This window comes from Myiozetetes cayanensis, unplaced genomic scaffold, assembly GCF_022539395.1.
Source record: "Myiozetetes cayanensis isolate MyiCay16 unplaced genomic scaffold, myiCay2020 scf4, whole genome shotgun sequence".
NCBI lineage: Eukaryota > Metazoa > Chordata > Aves > Passeriformes > Tyrannidae > Myiozetetes > Myiozetetes cayanensis.
In genome coordinates this window covers 12,307,019-12,326,234 of record NW_026087631.1, presented here as the reverse complement: position 1 = coordinate 12,326,234, position 19,216 = coordinate 12,307,019, and the positions used below count along the sequence as shown (strand labels likewise).

General features: G+C 40.9%; 1 protein-coding gene across 1 annotated transcript in view; it reads right to left on the bottom strand.

Moving 5' to 3' along the window:
* The window catches only part of SVEP1 (sushi, von Willebrand factor type A, EGF and pentraxin domain containing 1), a 121,687-nt gene that overhangs the window by 3,347 nt on the left and 99,124 nt on the right, over positions 1 to 19,216 (bottom strand). The window contains exons 39-49 of the mRNA XM_050329357.1: positions 18,935 to 19,160; positions 17,723 to 17,878; positions 15,942 to 16,005; positions 15,130 to 15,303; positions 13,997 to 14,170; positions 13,367 to 13,540; positions 12,825 to 13,001; positions 11,133 to 11,303; positions 6,486 to 6,581; positions 3,654 to 3,749; positions 835 to 928 (exon numbers count right to left, since the gene is read on the bottom strand). Coding sequence (XP_050185314.1) covers positions 835 to 928; positions 3,654 to 3,749; positions 6,486 to 6,581; positions 11,133 to 11,303; positions 12,825 to 13,001; positions 13,367 to 13,540; positions 13,997 to 14,170; positions 15,130 to 15,303; positions 15,942 to 16,005; positions 17,723 to 17,878; positions 18,935 to 19,160 — 1,602 coding nt within the window. The remainder of the gene's footprint in view (positions 1 to 834; positions 929 to 3,653; positions 3,750 to 6,485; positions 6,582 to 11,132; positions 11,304 to 12,824; positions 13,002 to 13,366; positions 13,541 to 13,996; positions 14,171 to 15,129; positions 15,304 to 15,941; positions 16,006 to 17,722; positions 17,879 to 18,934; positions 19,161 to 19,216) is intronic.

Below are 19,216 nucleotides of genomic sequence, written 5' to 3'. Positions count from 1 at the left end.
CTAAGGCATATATAATCACAGCTGACAAATGAAAACTATTCATTTTGGACAACACAGTTTCTCAAGCAAGCATCTTTTCTATTGCTTTAAGATAAACTGCATATCAGAGAGATAGGGATGAATATCTGTCACTATCTGTCCAGAAAGAAGACTAGAAAAAAAAAATTACAGTGTCACAGGCTTCGTCTGTCTCCTGCAGCAAAATATTAATATTCATCTGGTTCTTATTTAGCTCTCCAGAATAATGACCAATGTGTTCAGCAGCAGCCTGTGTCAATTGGGGTATAAGCATTTTTGCTTGCATGTGTTTCATGGGCTTAGCACTGCCAAGTAATTAGAACTGGGACTTGCCTCAGAGGCACCGTGTTGTACTCTTTAGATGATTACATCACTCAACACTAGGTATAAGAAGACCTACTATTTATAACATCTGTTTGCATGACCCTAGTCTTAAACGTGGACCCAGCTCAGGCATATACAGTTAAAAATGAAAACTAGTAGACCGTAGGCCACCAAAATTTCCTGAAGAACATTCTGTATTACATGTCAAAAAAACACTTCCATTTACACTACGAAAAATCAGTCTCAACATTGCAGGTGTGCCTGTCTGCTTACAAGTAAATGTACCATTTTCTGAGTTTTCTAGAAGGTTGGCAATTATTTTGCAGACTACTTTCTAAGGTCTTTCCAGACTGCCCATAAATCATGAGCCATCTAAAGGCCACTGATTTGCAGGATCTAGAGATGCTCAACATTAATTGCACATTCTTCTATCTTAAAGTTCAGTAGGGCGTGATTCAGCCTAGCTATGGGACAGTGCTCAGCAACACTTACCTAGAGCAGTCATGTCCAGTCCATGATGGGGGACAATAGCACCGGTTTGGTCTTATGCACTTCCCACCATTTAAGCAAGGCAACTGGCAAATAGCTGCATACAAATACACACACACAAAGTTGCATTAATGAGCACACCCACAACAAGCTGATTAAGGAGCAGGACACTGAAAATCCATCTGACATTATTCTGTTAAGAATGGACTGCTCTCAAAACTGCAAAATTAAGCATCAGCTGTGAGTCTGTTGTGAAAGATGTTTTGCTCTGGAAAAGGCAGCCTTAGAAGCACACCTCTGCTGAATGTGATTTCACTGCTTCTACTACTTTTTATATCTGCTGGAGTGTATGACTTGGATGAAATAGATAGTGTATAATTTTACATTGGCTTAAAAATTCTGTTATTTTTGCCTCAAATTAGGGCAAAAAAAAAAGAATGCAAGCAGAAGCAGGAGGAGGAACTACAAGAGTGTGAAGATGAATGGGAGAATAGGCCTTATTTCTAGGAATAAAATGGTTTTTTGAAAGGAATGTGACAGCTAAACAGTAGCCAGGGCAAGCAGATACCAGACATGGTAAAAAAGTATAGAAATAGCATAAGCAGAAGTTGTTAAAGGTCAGAAAGCCTTTTGCAGATCATAGCAGGCAAGGAGTAAGACTTCACAAAATGGCATCTGCATGGAGACAAGGAAAGGAAGCAGAGAATAACAGTAAGTTCCTGAAAGATAGCCCTAAGAGGTGACATTAGGTGTTACAAGGCACTTGAATTAACAACAAAAAGTAGTCTGCCTTACAGGTCATGCTGACCCAGCAGTGAAATGTCCGCACAAGCTTTTGTGTGACAGTCAAACGCAAGGATATCAAGTAACCAAACAAAAGTCAAAGCTTCAAGTCCTCCTATCAATTTTGAGACTGAAAGATAAAGAAACACATAATTTACAGAACCAATTTGGAGACTCACTTAATGAGGTCCTTCAAATGCAGACATTTATCTTGCAGGAAAACTGAAAGAATTCTTCTAAGCCAATAATGCCGTACGTAGAGGACAGTCCAAAAGATACCAGTGAGGACAAATGTGGGGTAATATTTTTGCAAGGAATATGCATCAGAAAACACTGATTAATATGGAATTACAAGAAACGGAAATGAGTAATCACAGGAACGCCAGAGGAGATAGAAATACAGCACTCTAATTTCTCTGGGCCAAACAAGAACAGTGATAAGAGGTTATAGAGATATGCAGTTAAGTGCACCAAGTGCACAAGTGTCTATGCAGTTAAGTGCACCAAGCATGTCATATTGAAAATTACTTCTGATTCTGGAATGAAGAATATGATTGAAACATCTTTAGCTCTCACTTTATGCACATAATTATTCCTGTGAGACCACCAGTTAATCAAAATATTTCTCTGTTGTGGCAAAATGTCAATACCAGTAGCTAAACCAGGAGTTGATTTAAAAACTTTATAAGCAGTGGCTATAAGCTTTTATGAATGGGCCTTGACGCAGATGCAGTTGTTCATTACAATTTTTCCTTCAGCTGCTGAAAAACAAGTCAAACCTGAAGAGGTCTGAATTGCTGGCCCAAAAGCCAAGAAGCCATCTACCCTCCTCAAGCACCTATTATAGCTGCAAAGTTTATGAAACATGAGAGGAAATGATGCATTATGTACTAGGTAAGAGTCCCTTCAAAAGACAGTAGTTTAGAGTTAAAATGTTCACTTTGGAACTTCAGTTTGCTGAAGGGTAGTTGTGTTTGCAGTGCATCACACAGCTCATCCACCAGACTCAGTATTCTTACCCGTTAAACAAATAATACAAACATTCATTAACAGGCATTGATTCCTCCTCCAGCTCACCCTATCAGCCACTTCAAAGTCTTGCAGGAAAGCAAAACTGCGTGTTCATGTTAAATCAGTTAAAGTGTGCCTGAACAATAAAAATACAGTGAAGAAAATGTAAAATAGTTTTTTGGAAAGAACTAATATTTATTGGTGTTTGAGATTCAATAATTGAAAGACATTTCAGTGATCACTCAGTTGATGAATTTTATGTCTGTTTTCATAGGGACAAGTCTGTCAAAAACTGACATTTGTTCAGTCTTGGTATGGAACCACATATTCCAAATTCAAATATTATCCACAATCGCAGTCAGCCTCATCTCACACAAGCTGACTTGCCAGGGCACAAATCTGGACCCTAGAATTACCCCCCTTGCTACCCCTTACTATTTTGGTGTGTTAAATGCCCTTCAGCTTTGGTTTAGTTGCAAGGAAGATCTTTAGTAAAATGCAGCACATGTTAAATTTGTTCAGAGAACTTAGATGATAGCTAATGTAAGTTACCCAGATATGATGTACCCATTAAACTCAACCACCCTTAAATCCTTGCTTTGCTCTTCTCTCTTCTCTGGATGTGGTGAAAAACCTTAGTAGTACCAGCAGCTTGTCTATGAGTGTAATGTTGACCTACATGTCCTGAAGATGAAAATGAAGTTCAAATATGTCTTGGAATGGACAGTCTAGTTTTCTTCTTCTTGGAAATCTTCTCCTGTCTGCACTGCTTGTGAATGCTGTCTGTTCTTATTGGGAGCAAGATTTTCTGGGGATTTTAAAGAGTCATCAGGGACTGCCTAGAAAGTAGTTTACAGCTGGGGACAGCAAATCCTCCAGGAATGTTATTGCAGGCCTGGGTTTTCCTGTGAGAAGCTTGGGAGTTCTATGAGTCCTCAGTGAACTGTGCTAATTACTGCTAGAAGAGTCAAAAAAAGTAAAAAATAAAAATAAATAATAATAAAAAAAGGGCAGATTAAAGGTTTTACCCATATGGCAGCGTGATCCAGTCCATCCAGGGGGGCAGTCACACTGGTAAGGGGCCACACAGCGACCTCCATTGAGACATGGCAGAATGCATATTGCTATGGAGAAGACAAGAGACAGAATTATCTTCCATGAAAATAAAGAACAAAGTGTTCTAGAAAACAACTTATGTTTAATAAGAGACTGTACTGCCCCTCAAAGTGTTTGTATGCAGTATCAGTGGAGATGAGCAGGATTTACCCACAAGGCAGAAGCAAATATGTTTGGCATGGCAGCCAGATATGAGAAAGAATAATGACAAAGAAATGGACAGACTGGAGCAATCACTAGAGTCCTTCAGATGCATGTAGGCTCTGCATTCACAGGAAATGAGCCAGGGCTGTGTGCTTGTTTCTCACGTGTAATATCCATAGACATTGCCCACTTCTGTGATGGTGGCTAACAAAATCAGTTCATGCAAACAACTGGATTGTTCATGGATTCTCTGGGCTCCCATAATGTAATATCCAAAACAAGTTAATCTATGCCTTGCCCACAGAAAAGCACTTGGTCTGGTCCAGTGAAAATGTGCTGTGACAGGCAACACCACAAGATCCCCAGGGAAAGATGGCTTTGATACAAGGCATTTTGGGTGAAACAGGCTATGGTTGGAAGCTCTGGGGAAAAAACCAAAGTATATACCAATCAGCTGATGGCCTCTGCACTGAGCACCAACCAAGCTATGCTGCTCCTGTGAGCACATCTGCAAAACTGTTCAATGCGTTTATGATGTAAGTACCTTCACAAAACTATCACCTCCACTACCCTAACTGAATCAAGTACTTGTGTGAAAATACTCTACTAAGAGCAAGAGTTGAGCTGGGTCTCAAATTTGGACTCTTGAGTGGTACTTTCAGTAGAGTTTTATACTGGGAGGGTGGGTGAGGGCTGCAGAGGACTGATGCAGAGTTCTTCCTCTTCTGCTGCACAGCAGAGGTCCAGCTGAGCAGATGCAGTCAGCCTGGACAAGAAGATAACAGCGAACTCCCATGAAGCTCACAGGAGTAACCTGTATCACCAAGACATACTTGTATGTGTCATTAAACTAGTAGTCCTCTGCATATCTTTTTAGAGTGGTCAGGACTCTCTCAGGAAGATTAATATATCTTGTTTTCTGTGAAATTCACTGTGAATTACAAAGTGACTGAATTGTGTCAGAAGTCACTGTGGCCTGATCCTAACAGATCAATACTCAATGCTATTACTCAAAAATCCCTTTGACTTCCAGAACAGGTTCTCAACACCAAAGGCTAAAGCTATCTTCTCTGTTCACTGCTGCACCTTGCTTGACAAGCAATGTTGCAAAATTGAGGTGGCACTAACCAGTTGTAGGAATTCTTTTCCCTTCTCCTAATTGCCCATGCCAAAGTAAAAAATAAGAGACAGCTAATGCCTGTATCTGCATGAAGTGTGCTCTTGGTTAATCAGCTGTCAGGGTCTGAGTTGGGACAACAGATCAAAATGACTGGGACCAAAAAAGTTGCCCTCTGGTCCTGGAGAATGCTTGAAGTATCATTACTGATGGTAAGCTAATAAACTCAACTGTGGGATACCAAACACATTTTTGTCAGACACAACTCTCAATCCTCTTCTGCTGAAACTGAAACACGCAGGGCTGAGCTTGCATTGTGGCTATGGTGATACTGACAGACACAGGCACAGAAAAAGAGGGGCTGTGTGAATGCACCACATAGCTGAGCTTCTGTAAATGCAGGAAGACAAAACCTGGTGAACATCTTCTCCTCAGTCTGTATCTACCTGTATCATATCATACATGTACTTTGTGCCATGTGGAACTGACACTGCCACAGAGAAGACCTGAAAGCTGCGGAGGCAGATTCAGAGGACCATTTTAAGATGTGATACATCTTCAACGCCTGAACAGTCTTTTCCAAGAACTACATGAGAATCAGCACATCTTTTTGTGGGTCTCCATGTATACTCAGAGTCAGGGACAGTGGCACCGCCCCTGCTGCAGATGTTCTTGCATATGCTAAAGCTTTATGTCAGGATCATACCAAATACTATACACAGCAAGGATACTTTTCCCTTTTATCCACAGAGACCCATGCCTTATTATATGTACAGCAATGAGGCTTCTCATGCAGCAGCTCTGCCAACATGAAAGGGTTAAACCTCCCAACTTCCTTGTGCTAAGACCACCATGAAGAAAATGGGAAACATGGCTCAAACTGGTATTCCCAATGTCACCCAGAGAATCTTTGACAGAGCTAAGAGTCAGATTTTACTCTTTTCAACCAGAACAGATCCACTTCTCTAACCGTGACATAAAACGCCAGCCCAGAATTTGTGGGGTACAGGCACATGGACCAGGAAGGACAGTGTGGAAAAGGGGATACATTGCAGTATTCGAACATTAATTGATCAGGTTCATAACCACAGACTGATAGAAAAAGAAGCCAAGAGACCAATGCAGCCACCAGCAGGGCACTCACATCTCTTTTGTTCTAATCCCTGTTCCCCAAAACTATCATGTGCTGCTATTAAAAACAGACTTTGGAAAATTGAAGCAATCTGTTCTGCAACCATAGTGAAAGAGTACCCACAAACAAAATCAGATCAATTAAAAAAGTGCTTATTTTGATCTGGAGGTGTCAGAGGATAGAAACAAGCCATCACTCTCTGTTCTCTTTCATTTGTCAAGGGGAATATAGTAATGATTTTTCTGGTTTTGGTTCTTTATGCCTTTATTTTTCCCAGCTGCCTCACTTCAGTGAATTCACCTGTCTTATCTACATCATCCTTAAAATTACACTTAGGGATGATATACGTACGCTCTTCACAGAGGCGACCCATCCAGCCATCTGGGCACGAGCAGGCGTTTGGTCGCTCACAGATGCCACCATTCTGACATGGGAACCGGCAGACAGCTGGAAACGATACAGTTTCATCACAAACTCAAGACGGTGAATTAGAAGCTTAGTCATTCAGCATCTTGCACTGACCTTTGCAGTTGTAAAGCTTAGAGTAGAACAAACAAGTGCATTTGCATTTCCCAGAAATACATTATGTGACTTTGATTTCAAGGGCTACATTTTCTTCTGTCTCTGTGTGTCTGATAAGGTACTGGAAGCCAGGGAACTACTAAGACAATCAAAAATTGTCCAAGACAAGAATGCAAACGTAGATGTTTTCAGCAAAACTGGGTAAATAATTTAAACAATGTTTCAAGGCTGATGCTATGCTTTATCCACTTTCCCCACTAACTTTGTAAAACAAAAAAAAATACCCTATCCCATAAAAAACTATTACCCTCCTCCCCTCTCCCCCTATGCCTTCTAACTTAACTCTAGAATAGAATCAAACTTTCTTCTGACTTTGGTGTGAAACATCAAGGTAATTCTATCTGGCATAATATAGGGCTTGTCAAAGTAAAATTAAACACTGTAGCAGAACAAGCAATTTTTATTGCATTATCATCCAGCACAATGAGAAGTGACCAAAATGGGTGCAGCACTGGCAGAGTGTTTAATCCTGGAACCCAAAGTGTGACTGCTTGGTTCGCATACCCACTAATAAGCACATGATCATAAAAGTGAGGAATTTGGAGTGCACACCATCATGATAGCCTAGTATGCTGCCTGGACTGAACAGACTTTGGACTTCATCATCTTCTCTATAACATTTCACTGCTTCTTGGCTCACACATCGAACGAAACCAGGACGACTTTACAAAATCAGGTGACAAGCTATGCACAAACATTTTAGACATAAAGATCCCTGGAGGAAGTATAATCCTTCTTGTGCTGGTGTACATACTATGAAGATCAAAAACTGTGGCTTTGAGATGATGGCTACAGAACAAATAAGTAATCAGACTGACATCTAATTAGTGGTAGTTATGAACATAGAGTAATCTCAGGAAACTCAGTCTGAACTGCTAATTGCATCATATCTTTAATTAGTTACTAGGTGAGCAAAATATGAATTTAGGTTTTGAGTGTTTCAGATCACATTCAATATTAGTATTAAATAGAAACAGTGGATTCAGCACACTGAAACACTGTTCAGACCTGAAATTCACACTGGAAAGAGTGCAAATCTTCCCCTCATAGAGCCAAACTTGAGTCATTCTTGGACCTAAGCCATGCCAAGTTGCAAGCCACAAGCTACATCTTGGATTCTGTTGAAATGAGGCCAAAACTCTGCCATTTTACTTTTCAATCTCAAGAACCTTCCCATCAAGTGTCAGCTGATATTCAGACTGGGAAGAGACCTTGGGCTCTGGCAGGTTAGCAGAAGTTGCAATATCTTAACAGTCATTTTGGAATTTTTTTTTTAAAATATCTATTACTACCCAGACAGCTTGTTGCTGGGTGTTGACTAAAGCAGAATAAAGTGCCAAACAGATTTCTTTTGTGCAATTAAAAATCATTTAAAGCTTTGTATGATCCACACCACTTAAACAATATCCCATGAATGTATGATGGGTTTTGAGATAAAAGATTTGTGTATAAATCATATCCCACATTAAATTCAAAGCCCATGAAAAATGTTCTCCAAAATGTATTTTCTCTCTCTCTGTCAATGGAGAAGATGCAAATATTCCAAGAGTTACAGGAACTGCTCTACAGAAATATTAATGAATTACAGAAACTCCATGCCACTGCACAATCCAGGATCTCAGGCAGAGATAGGCTATTCCTGGATTTCTGCCGAGGTCCTGGTTGTGAAACTGAATGAGACAGTATCATCCCTAGGTGTGTACTTGTTATACACCAATTTAGGCAAGCAGAGACTATTTGTCTGGACTATTTGCCTGTAGCTGTGGGGATTATTCTTAACTCGACAGACAAGACAGAGAAAGGTTCAGGACTGGAAGTTAAGGTGATATCTCATTATCTTTTTTCAGCTGTTGTGAAAACAAGCAGGGCAAATGCAGTCCTGATGTGCTGCGGAGAGAATAGGAACCATGAATTGTGTCTTCAGTTACTGATAGCATATTTCACGCCCATGGTATCAATGTTTTGAGATCTCCTTGTAAGTCCATGCCTGTGAGTTATCTTCAGAGGACACAAAAGCATTACACTGCTGCAAGACAAACATGGGTAAGAAGGGGGGAAAAAAATCTCTTATCTGTTCTCAGCTTTTCCGAAAAGATTCCCTGTGGTTGCAAGTGAACAATTTCCTCCAGGCCTCAGCTTCCCTCTCATAATGCTCTTGTTTGCTGATGGGTTATGAACTTTTTGGTTGGCAGCTCCACACTGACCACTCCCAGTCAGCAAGATGTGTGAAGAGGGCAAACAGACAAGACAGATTTTAGAGCACTTCAGAAACTGGAGTCAGGTGAGCTGTGTGCATTTGTGCAGCCTGCTGAGTCCTGTAGGTGTTTACAATCAGCAGATCCAGGGCAATTCTTCTCACCCCTGAAACTCAGATCAGAATCTGGCCTGTAACCTCTAACCAGTGGTGATTCAGGCAAATGCAGCTGTGGTGAGAGCCCTTCCAAAGAAGCTAACGAAGTCTGCTTTTAATTATAATATTTACGTTAACTAACCTGTTCAACCAGGACAGAACATTTCAAGCAGGCTTAGGACACATTAATAATCAACTCACACAGCCATAAACAAGAAATGCAGCATGAGTCATCACAAAGAGCGCTTTCATGTTGCTTCTGATGTAGACCACAAAGGCTTGAGTCCTGTAGGACTTTTGTTAGGCAAATCACTCACATGAACTAAAAAGAAGTTGAAAGATTACTTTGACATGTGTCATGAAAATGCAGGACAGTCCTCTTAGAAACACTTTTAGTTCTTTTTAGTTCCCCTTTTATTTCTCTTTAGTTCCCCTTTTAGGTGAAAAGAGGGGGCAAATTGTTATTCTCCTCCCTAATACACAGGTTATTCTGCTTTGTTTTCCACCCTCATCTTCTGTCCGCCTCATCACTTCATTTTTTTGAAATAATTTTCCCTAATACATATTTCTCTAAACAGTCCCAGTAGACTTCACACTGTTGCAAACAGGACAGTGCTATGCAGATCAGCCCTTCCTGGCTGTTGATAACCACTGTCAAGAACGTCGCTTAGCACAAAATCACATTCCTTGGCATAAAGTAGGTGGGTTCTGTGTAACTTATAAATATTAAGTAAGAATAAAAAGCAAAGCTGGTGATATTAAAGGGGCATTTGAAGAATGTAAAGTTCCACAATCTTGAGAGATAATATACAAATAATTTTGCTGGTGAATTCTATCTTAGGCAGCGTAGCTATTATGGAGGAATAGCTGCATTGAATTCTGTAGCCATCACAGTTTAGAAAGAAATGAAGACACATGTGACAAACTTTTCAAAAATGGCCTAGTGCTTCGGGAGTGTAAATGTCTAACAGGACTTTTGGGTACCTCATGACACTGAAGTAACTCTGGTGCTTTTACTGTAGATCTTCTCTATTTGGCTACTCAGTGGGTGATTCTTAATGGCAATGGCAAGCCCTGGTCACAAAAACAAGAGAAACCTGTTTTCCAGGCGCAGTTTCTCAATTCCTGAAATGTTCAGGAGTTACAAGCCCACTTCCTTGGCTCTGGGTCTCCTCAAAATGGTCTACTGATCAAAGATTTTTAGGCATTATCAGATACAGAATTTTAACAGAGTGCCTGCTTTCATAGAGTAGGGGAACTGAATTAGCTTAGGTCTTAGCATTCATAACATTTTACTGTCAGAATTTGTACAAAAAACACCTGATGAGGGGTTCTTGGTATAGGCTTATATATATTTTTAAGTGTTGAGTTTATTATCTCTTATGTTTTGTGTTTGTTTCCCCCCTTTTCTGTTCAAACCTTTTTATTTATTGAATCTTCTGTACCAAAAAGTTAATTCTGTAACTTAAACCAGTGAATGTTTTAGCTCAATAGACCAAAAGATTACATATACCTGCTGGTATGCCAAGGGTAGACAGGCTATACTTTGTTATTTTGTTAAACCCATGGATTTTCTATCAGTTCTTAATGTGTATTATTTAGTGAGCTGTATCAATCTGTCTTTAAGTGTTTTATTGCATATAAATTTTTAGAGCTGTCACACTTTAAACATAATGAGGGACTAAGCACCCATTTGTTCTATTTTGTTTTCTGCTGTTCTTGATTTTTGACTGTGAAAAACTGACTGGCAGTGCTTATCTGAAACAGCTCAGTTTGTCAAAAACATGGCTAGTTCTGTCACTTTCTTACAAAAGATGAGAGTATAAAAGATCTTCCCTGTGTGATACAACATTGTAGCAAAAGGAACTATAAGATTACTATGGACTAAAGAGCAAAACTGTGGAAGCCCTCCCTCACGTGGAAATAAAGCAACAACCTGGACTATAAAGGCCTGAGTGATACTATGACTGCACTGAAACTGCAAAAATTTCAATTTAATTTTTATTGCAGCTAAGCTCTGTGCTTATGGAAAGTTAAAATATGCTTGTATTCATAGAAAGACTTACCTTTGCAGGTGGGTGGTGTTGTCCATGTTCCATTTTCTAAGCAAATGCTCCTCAGGGGGCCCTCCAGCATGTACCCACTGTAGCATGAATAGGTGATCGTGTCTCCATACTGATAGAGGCTACCGTGAATCAGAGCATTCTCTATGTGAGCTGGGGGACCGCAAGATATCTCTAAACAAAAGAAATCATCCAGAGGTAGGTGAGCTGCAATGCCTACACAATACAGTTTCTAAACCTGGACACAGTGCTGTCCAGAGCAGGAGCCACAGACACACCTGTGACGATAAATCAGTGAAAGGGTGTCCAGGGACCTGGACAAACTTGAGAAGTGGGCTCATGGCAACCTCATGAAGTTCAACAAGTCTAAGCGCAAAGCGTTGCATGTGGGTTGCACTTCTTCTCACAGACTGAGAGGAGAAGTCCTTGAGGGCAGACCTGTGGAGAAGGACCTTGGTGTTCTCGCTGATGAAAGGTTGGACACAAGACAGCAGTGTGCACTTGCAGCCCAGAAAGCCAATTGTATCCCGGGCTGCATGATTAGAGGAGTCGCCAGCAGGTCAAGGGAGGTGATTATCCCACTCTACTCTGCCCTCATGAGACCTCATCTGGAGTAAAGAGTCCAGTTCTGGGGTCCTCAGCGCAAGAAAGACATTGACCTGTTAGAGTAGGTCCAGAGGAGGGCCACAAAGATGATGAGAGGGATGGAGCACCTCTCCTACAAGCACAGGCTGAGGGTGCTGAGGTTATTCAGTGTGGATAAGAGAAGGCTTCAGGGAGACCTCATTGCAGCCTTCCAGTATATCTTAAGGAATCTTTTAAAAATGGAGGGAGAGGGATTTTTTACAGGTGCAGATAGGTATGGGACAAGGGGCAACGATTTAAAACTGAAAGAGGACAGGTTTACCGTAGATGTTAGAAAGAAATTCTTTACTCAGAGGGTTGTGAACTACTGCAACAGGTTGCCCAGAGAAGCTGTGGACCCCCCACCCCTCAGAGTGTTCAAGGCCAGGTTGGATGGGGCCCTGAGCAACCTGATCTAGTGAACAGCACACCTGCTCACGGCAGGGGAGTTGGGACTAGATGATCTTTAAGGTTCCTTCCAACCCAGACCATTCTATGATTCCACAAATCTAAACAATATTGCCTGCAAGAAGCCAAAAGACTTTCAGATGTGCTTGCAAAAGGACACTATGCCTTCTGTCAGTATCAATAAATCAAATAAAAGGCAGCACCTTCCCTACAACTCTTGTCTCATCACTCATAATTTTCCAGGAACCATTCTTAGGATATTTATGGTGTCCTACAACAAATCCTAGCTCCAGGGCTTCCAGAAGGCAAATTGAGAAGAAATTTACAGAAGGGCCTAGAAGATAGTAGGACAAATGCTCTTGGGGCACCAACCCACACAGACATACTCTGGATCCTTTTAAAGAAATAACTCTATTACAAAGAAAGAAAACATAACTCTTCCATAGAGCTTCTTAGGTCACCTTTATGTGCCTGGATCTCTCAGAGTGACTCATCTATCAAAAGGCCAATGGCAGACAAAAGCTCTCTTTTTCCAGAACACCTGCATCTGGGTGGAGAGCTCTGCTGACAGGTTTGTGCTGCCACGTTCCTCTGTGACATGGTTGTGGTCACAAACTCTCTGGAAAGTACCAACCCCTAAGGAACCACAGGCCTTGTACTTACTTTCACACTTTGCTGTTGCTGGAGTCCAGGTCTCATCAGCATTACAGGTGATCACAGACTGCCCTTTCAGCTGGTAGCCTTCCCTGCACCTGATGGATACATTCTGACCAACATAAAAATCCACCTCGGACAGAAGGGCATTCTCTGGGATTATGAAAGGCACAGGACAAGGATTTGCTGTTCAAAGAAAGGGCATGAGGGAAAAGGAGAAGGGAAGAAAAAGGGATGGAAGGAAGAGAACACTTTAGAACAGTTTCTGTGAATTTCAAAACCAAATCATATGAAAAGCAATAGAAATAGAAGCTGTTCCCTTTGTTCCTCTGCAAAAATGGGATGCACACCAACAAATCTCCCAATTTAGGCCAAACCTATTTCTTAAACTACAAGGATAAATGCTGCTCATGGCTAGTCCAGAAGAAAATTATACTACATTTCCAAAAAGATCTGGGAAAGTTGCTCTGCTTTACTGTCAATTTAAAGGAAGAATGGCCTGTAATGCTTACAAATGAAGACCCCTTTTCCATTACAAAGTAAACACATACGTTTACAGAGAGGTAAGGGATTACTCCATCTTCCATCTCTTGTGCATTCTGCAGCAGATTCTCCTTCCAAGCTGTATCCCCTCTCACAGAGATATGTTACTGTACTGCCAACTGTATTGTTTTCATAAATTGCCTTCCCGTTCATCAAGGAAACTGGAACTTCACATCTGGTCTCTGCAAAGACAGAGGTCTCTTTAATTCAGCTTGGTATTAGATTTGAACTTCCAACAATTCCTAAATTAGTCATACAATATGTTTACAGCAGCCACAGAGTAATAAATCATGACGAACATTGAAGGAGAGTTCAGTAGCCATGGGAAGGAAATGTAGCCAAGCTAGAGAAGGAGCTCCTCCCAGTGATGGTGAAAAGCCGCAGCCTTATGTTTTTTCAGGTCAGTAATATGTGTCAGTGGTGGGGAAGAGAGGCCACATTTATGACTTCCTGCTGGGGTCAGTACAGCAGAAGATGTAAAATGTTCTTTCTTGTCACTGACAGATAATCCAGAAAAGCTACATCACAGAACAGTTTCTAGTAACATGATCCCTGGATCATATGATATGCATGAGTAAGGGAGGGGCTACTGTTTATCCCAGATCAGAATGTGCAAGGACATGAAACTGAACATTCACCTTCACACAATGGCAAGGGTTTGCTCCAGCTCCCGTTGGCAAGACATGTGATATTCTGGGGCCCAACAAGATGGTATCCGGAGCTGCACATGAAGGTTACATTGCTTCTGTATGTGCTTCCTGTAGAAATGGCCTCTGCTTTCTCTATGGAAGGATGCAGCCCACAAGTAATTTCTAGGAGAGAAGAAAACTTTCGGAGTTTATACACACACTGAAGCCTATTCTGTCTGTCAGTTACACACTGTCTGACAGCTCTGTTCACACACTGAATTGATGGAAAGACAGGAAGAAAGAAGCTGTGAACTATTACATGGAGACGGATTATACATTGCCTTCCCTGCTCTTTCTCCTGGAGCTCACATTGCAGACATCTGAGAAAGTGTCCAAATGTATCTGATGGTGTTGCAAGCTATGAGGTGTTCAATCCAACAGAGCTATGTGGAATATTTCTTCTGAGTAGGCCAGATGCTACATTTGAATTCTACTTTCCTACCCTACAGTGGAAGGTCATCTCAAGATGTGCTTAAGAAAAATGATATTAGTTAAAAAGGATCTTGACCCCTGGTCCCACACTGTGAAGACCAGGCAGTTTCCATCAAAGGTGAGAGAGCAGAATGCAAGGGATATGACTACGACATCACTATGAGAAGATGGTGATTTATTTGTAAAGGCTATAATTGGCATTTTATTTATAAGCTGTATGAAATCAGTAATACATCCTTCTTTCCATGGTCCCACAATTAGCCATCTTCTACTGCACAGTGAGCCAAGATTTGATCCTAGAGAGCACAGTCATGGTCTTCAGAAGCAGCCAGGATATATTAGCTTCGGCATGGCAGGGACAAACCTGATGCCCAAGGCTCCGCAGAATACAGTGCAAGACAAGTCAAATACAGCAGGCCTCACTCCCACTCTACTGACCTGAGTATGACTATGTTTATACCATTTTAATGTGCCAAAAGGAGCTCCCTCTCCCTTCAGATCAGTGAGGAGCTGCCAATAATAACTTCTCTGCTGGCTTTTCCTCTGGCTCCTCCTTGAACAGCCCCCTCTGCTGCAGGGGAAGACAGAGGAAGCCAGCCAAAGCACACTTAAGATTTCCCGGACACAATGTTGCTCTGCTTGCTACTTACGCATGCATCTAGGGGCGGAAGGGCTCCACTTTTTGTCAACATGGCAAATCCTTCGGCTTGGTCCCTGCAGCTCAAAACCAGGGTCACAGCTGTAAAAAACTTCACTGCCAAACAGGAACTCCTCTCCCTGAACAGATCCATTTTCTATTATGTCTGGGGGTCCACATGATACTCCTGTAATGTAAGCAATACTTTCCAATCAAACATAACATATATGGCCTGTCCTGTTCACAGCTCCTCCACAGGTTTCACTCTGAGAAACTGGGAAAGAGCACAGCACTTGTCTGGTCATTGCCAGATATTTTTTTCCGGAGTAGCAGAATAGAATTACGCTTGGTGTTTCCAGTTCTTGCTAAAAGAAAAAATCTATTGTGGCTGTGCTGGCAGGAAGCCTCAGGAAACTGTTGCCACTTTCAGCCAACAGCTGAAGTCCACATAAACATTTATGTAGAAATTTCACTGGCACTGCAGCCAGTGACATCTCACAGAAGTGAAATACCTTTGAGAATGAAAAGAGTTAATTTGAGGATGCTAAGTACCTCTGACTACTGGCAACTAACGCATTTAGAGGCCTGGAAGCTGTCTGCAGAGCAGACAGCAGGAGCAAGGCAGAAAGGTGATTTCCTTCACACTACTACCTGCACATGCCAGTAATTCTGCAACTCTTCCAGGTTGTTAACAGTGGTATTTACCAAAAATTTTTAGGTAAAATGCAGACAGTATGAATTATAAAGCAAAATGTGCATTAGTGTTTTCTGTTGTGTAATATCACCCTTGACCAACATTAAGTGATAGACTCAGGTAGAACGTACTTCTGCACACTGGCACTGTGCCACTCCAAAGCTTGTCTTCCTGGCAAGTCCGTTCTGCATCACCCTGTGAAAAAAAGAAGATGCTCAAAGAACAACTTTACTTAGTCAACACTTTTCTTCCATCAACTTTAGTATCCAGCAAGGTGAGGAGGTTTCCTCTTCACATGCAACCCATGTAAAGAGAAACTTAAATGCTACAGCTCAAGTCTATTTGGGTAGAACTTTCTGCAAAGTGATTCTAAACCAAATATTTGTGATACTAGTTAGTTAGTTAGTTTTCTTGTCCTTCTTCCTGGAGTATCATCCTTTTTTGTCAGTTTTACCATTCTTGTTCCCAGGAATGTGGTATGACGACAAATTTTCTCCTTCCAGGACTCACAGGAAATCTAAGTAGCGATTTTTTCAACAACAGTACAAGCTCGAGTTTTATAAATGTGGTGTGCTGATCTGAACACATATCCCAAGTGCTCATTTGTAAAATTTGCCTATAAATGGCATTGTTTCTGTTGTTGTACGACTACTGCTGAACGACATCACATCCAATGGATTTTGCTTCCCAAAGGAAAAAACCAGAACTTCTCTTAAAACAGCAGGGAGACAGACTGACACTAGATGGCGAAACTGGAATAGAAAGCTTGGAAGAACTTGCTACTGTATGAAAGCACAGGTTTATTACCTCAAAAAATTACATGAAACAGCAACTCTACCTTTCTGTCTAAATACTAACACCTCCATCCCCAGTGATATTGCATATTTGGAAAGATTATGAAAAATAAATGCATTGTTAGCTAAGCATTCTCCAATTTCTTCTTATTTTTATACCAAGTGACTGAGTGAATTACTTCTCACTGGGCAAATTCACATGCATGAAGTTCTCAGTTTATTACTGGTGTTATGACAGTACAAAGGAAGCAAAATCAAGCATTCTGCTTGACGCTTACAAAACCAGTGTTAAGAGCAGTTCTCTGTCTTAAGAACACCTCAGCACCTCATGATTCTGCCATCACCTGGGGATAGTGGAGGTCATGCTGTGCCTCAGCAACATATGATCATTTCTAAATTCACTGCAGCTTTTGAAAACACACCTGAGGCAGCTCTGAACTTGCCAGCCTGAGTCTTGACACTAGGAAAGCAGTGCTGCTCCAGAGCTCAGGTGGGGATAAAAACCATAATAAAAACAATGGAAAGGAAAGAACTTTGATTCCTTCTCCATCAGGGAATAAAGCTGCCATTGAACAACCTGGAATCTCTTTGATATATCACTTTAATACCATCTATTACTTTAATACCATTTAGCAATGTCATAGAACTGAGGGCAGTGGAGTTCATCAGGAGTTTTAAGTCTGAAAGGCACAATGCAGCTGACATAATGCTTATGACATTATGAAATGGAAGGAAGAATGCAATCCAACTCTGTCCAGAGAACCAGGTCAAGGGAGCAACACATGAGAAATTAACTCTTCCATGACTTATGGTCACAAGCATGTATAATGCTGTATTTGCTTCAGCTGACAAAAAAACCCCCAACACTGAAAGATATCTGCTGGACATGTATCCCTGAATAGGATTCTTATCCTTGCTTCAATTATACCCTTAAGTCATTCAAGACCATCCCAGTCATACCAGTAGCTTTCCACTGGCAATAACAACACCAGCAGATATCCAGCTTCTGTGCCAGTTAAGGGAATGCATCAGTGAGGACCAGACAACCCACGGCCATCACACAGGAACTGAAAATGACAACTAGAGGTTTAAAGTGCTGGAGACTTGAGCTTACTTACCTGTAATTCATAGCCAGAATCACATTTATAAAGAGACACATCTTTGTAATTGTATTTAGTGCCAACCACAAACCCATGTTCTGGAGACTCTGGAATTCCACAGGACACAGGAATGCAGATGTCATCAGAAAATGGTGGCACCCAAACACTATTCTCCTGAAAAATGAATGTAATTAGAATGGTAAAGGCTCTGCTTTATATGCTTAATTCATATCTAAATGAAAAAGAGAAATCATAGTAGAAGCATCCAATTGCTGTGGGTTTACAGATATGGTTAAGGTAACATCATCTACGCATTTCTTAATAAAACTCAGTAATTTAAGTAACACTTTTAAGATGTCAACATAGACTGGATCTTAACTTTGGTAGGAATGCTTAAATTAAGACTTAGAAGGAATAAAAAGTAAAATGGGAAAAAGCAGCTTGGAAAAGCAAGTTCATTTGTACAAGGTCACCTAATTGCTCAGGGAACACATCAGGCGATGAAAACTATATCTGCCTGATTTCAAGTTTTGTATTTCTCTCCTAACTGAATGTCTAACACCATGACTGAGTGCTTCAGCTCCCTTCCCTGACTTGCTAAGGGAAGTCTGATACCTACTCCTACTTCCAGAGATCTTTGAAACAAACAGATCTTCCCCAAAATAAGGGGAAAACCTTTCCTTGTGAAGTGCTTATTCTGCAAAAACATGCATGTTTAACTTTTCTCATTTAAGCATACTTGCTGACTTTGTCTTAAGCTTGTAAATAGGCTTTTAAAGTTCTCCACAACTAATGTAACAAGAGATTAACAGTGGGACTGATGAGGATGTTTGTTTTTAGCATACAGAGGATTCAAGTTTCTACAGGTTTACAGTGGGTTAAAATGGTAGTCTGAAGAAAAGGAGCTCTGCATACAATCCTCAAAATACATTAGAAATCTTGGACATAATTTTTTAAAATCTCAGACATGATTTAATGTCTGAAATCTGATAACAGTAATGCTTTACAAGAGGACAGTATTAGCTTTGGATGGAAGAAGAAATCATTAATTTCTAGTTCTGAGAGTCTATACATAGAAAACTAATAATTGTTCTTACTGGGCAACAAGTAGGCATATTATATTTTGCAGGATATGCTTTCAATTTCTTTGTTGTGTCCAATTAAGGGCCAAAAGGTAACAAGGGTATGAGGACTCCTCATTCAACAAAAACAGTGCTAATAAAACTATACCTTGCATGTAGATGTGCTTGCTCCCACCAGAACATAGCCTTCTACACATGACAAAGTGATGGTTGTGTTCACAGTGAAGTTGTTCCCAAGTACCATTACATTAGTTATATTTCCTGGGAGAGGACACTTCCTGGGGCAACAGGAAATACTTTGAGGAGACCACTGTCCATCTTCCTGGCAAATGCATTCATCCACCTCTGTCACCATTGTGTAACCTTCCAGGCATCTGCAACACAGCATGAAGACCTGACCACAGAGACACAGCTAGGAATGAGCTAACCC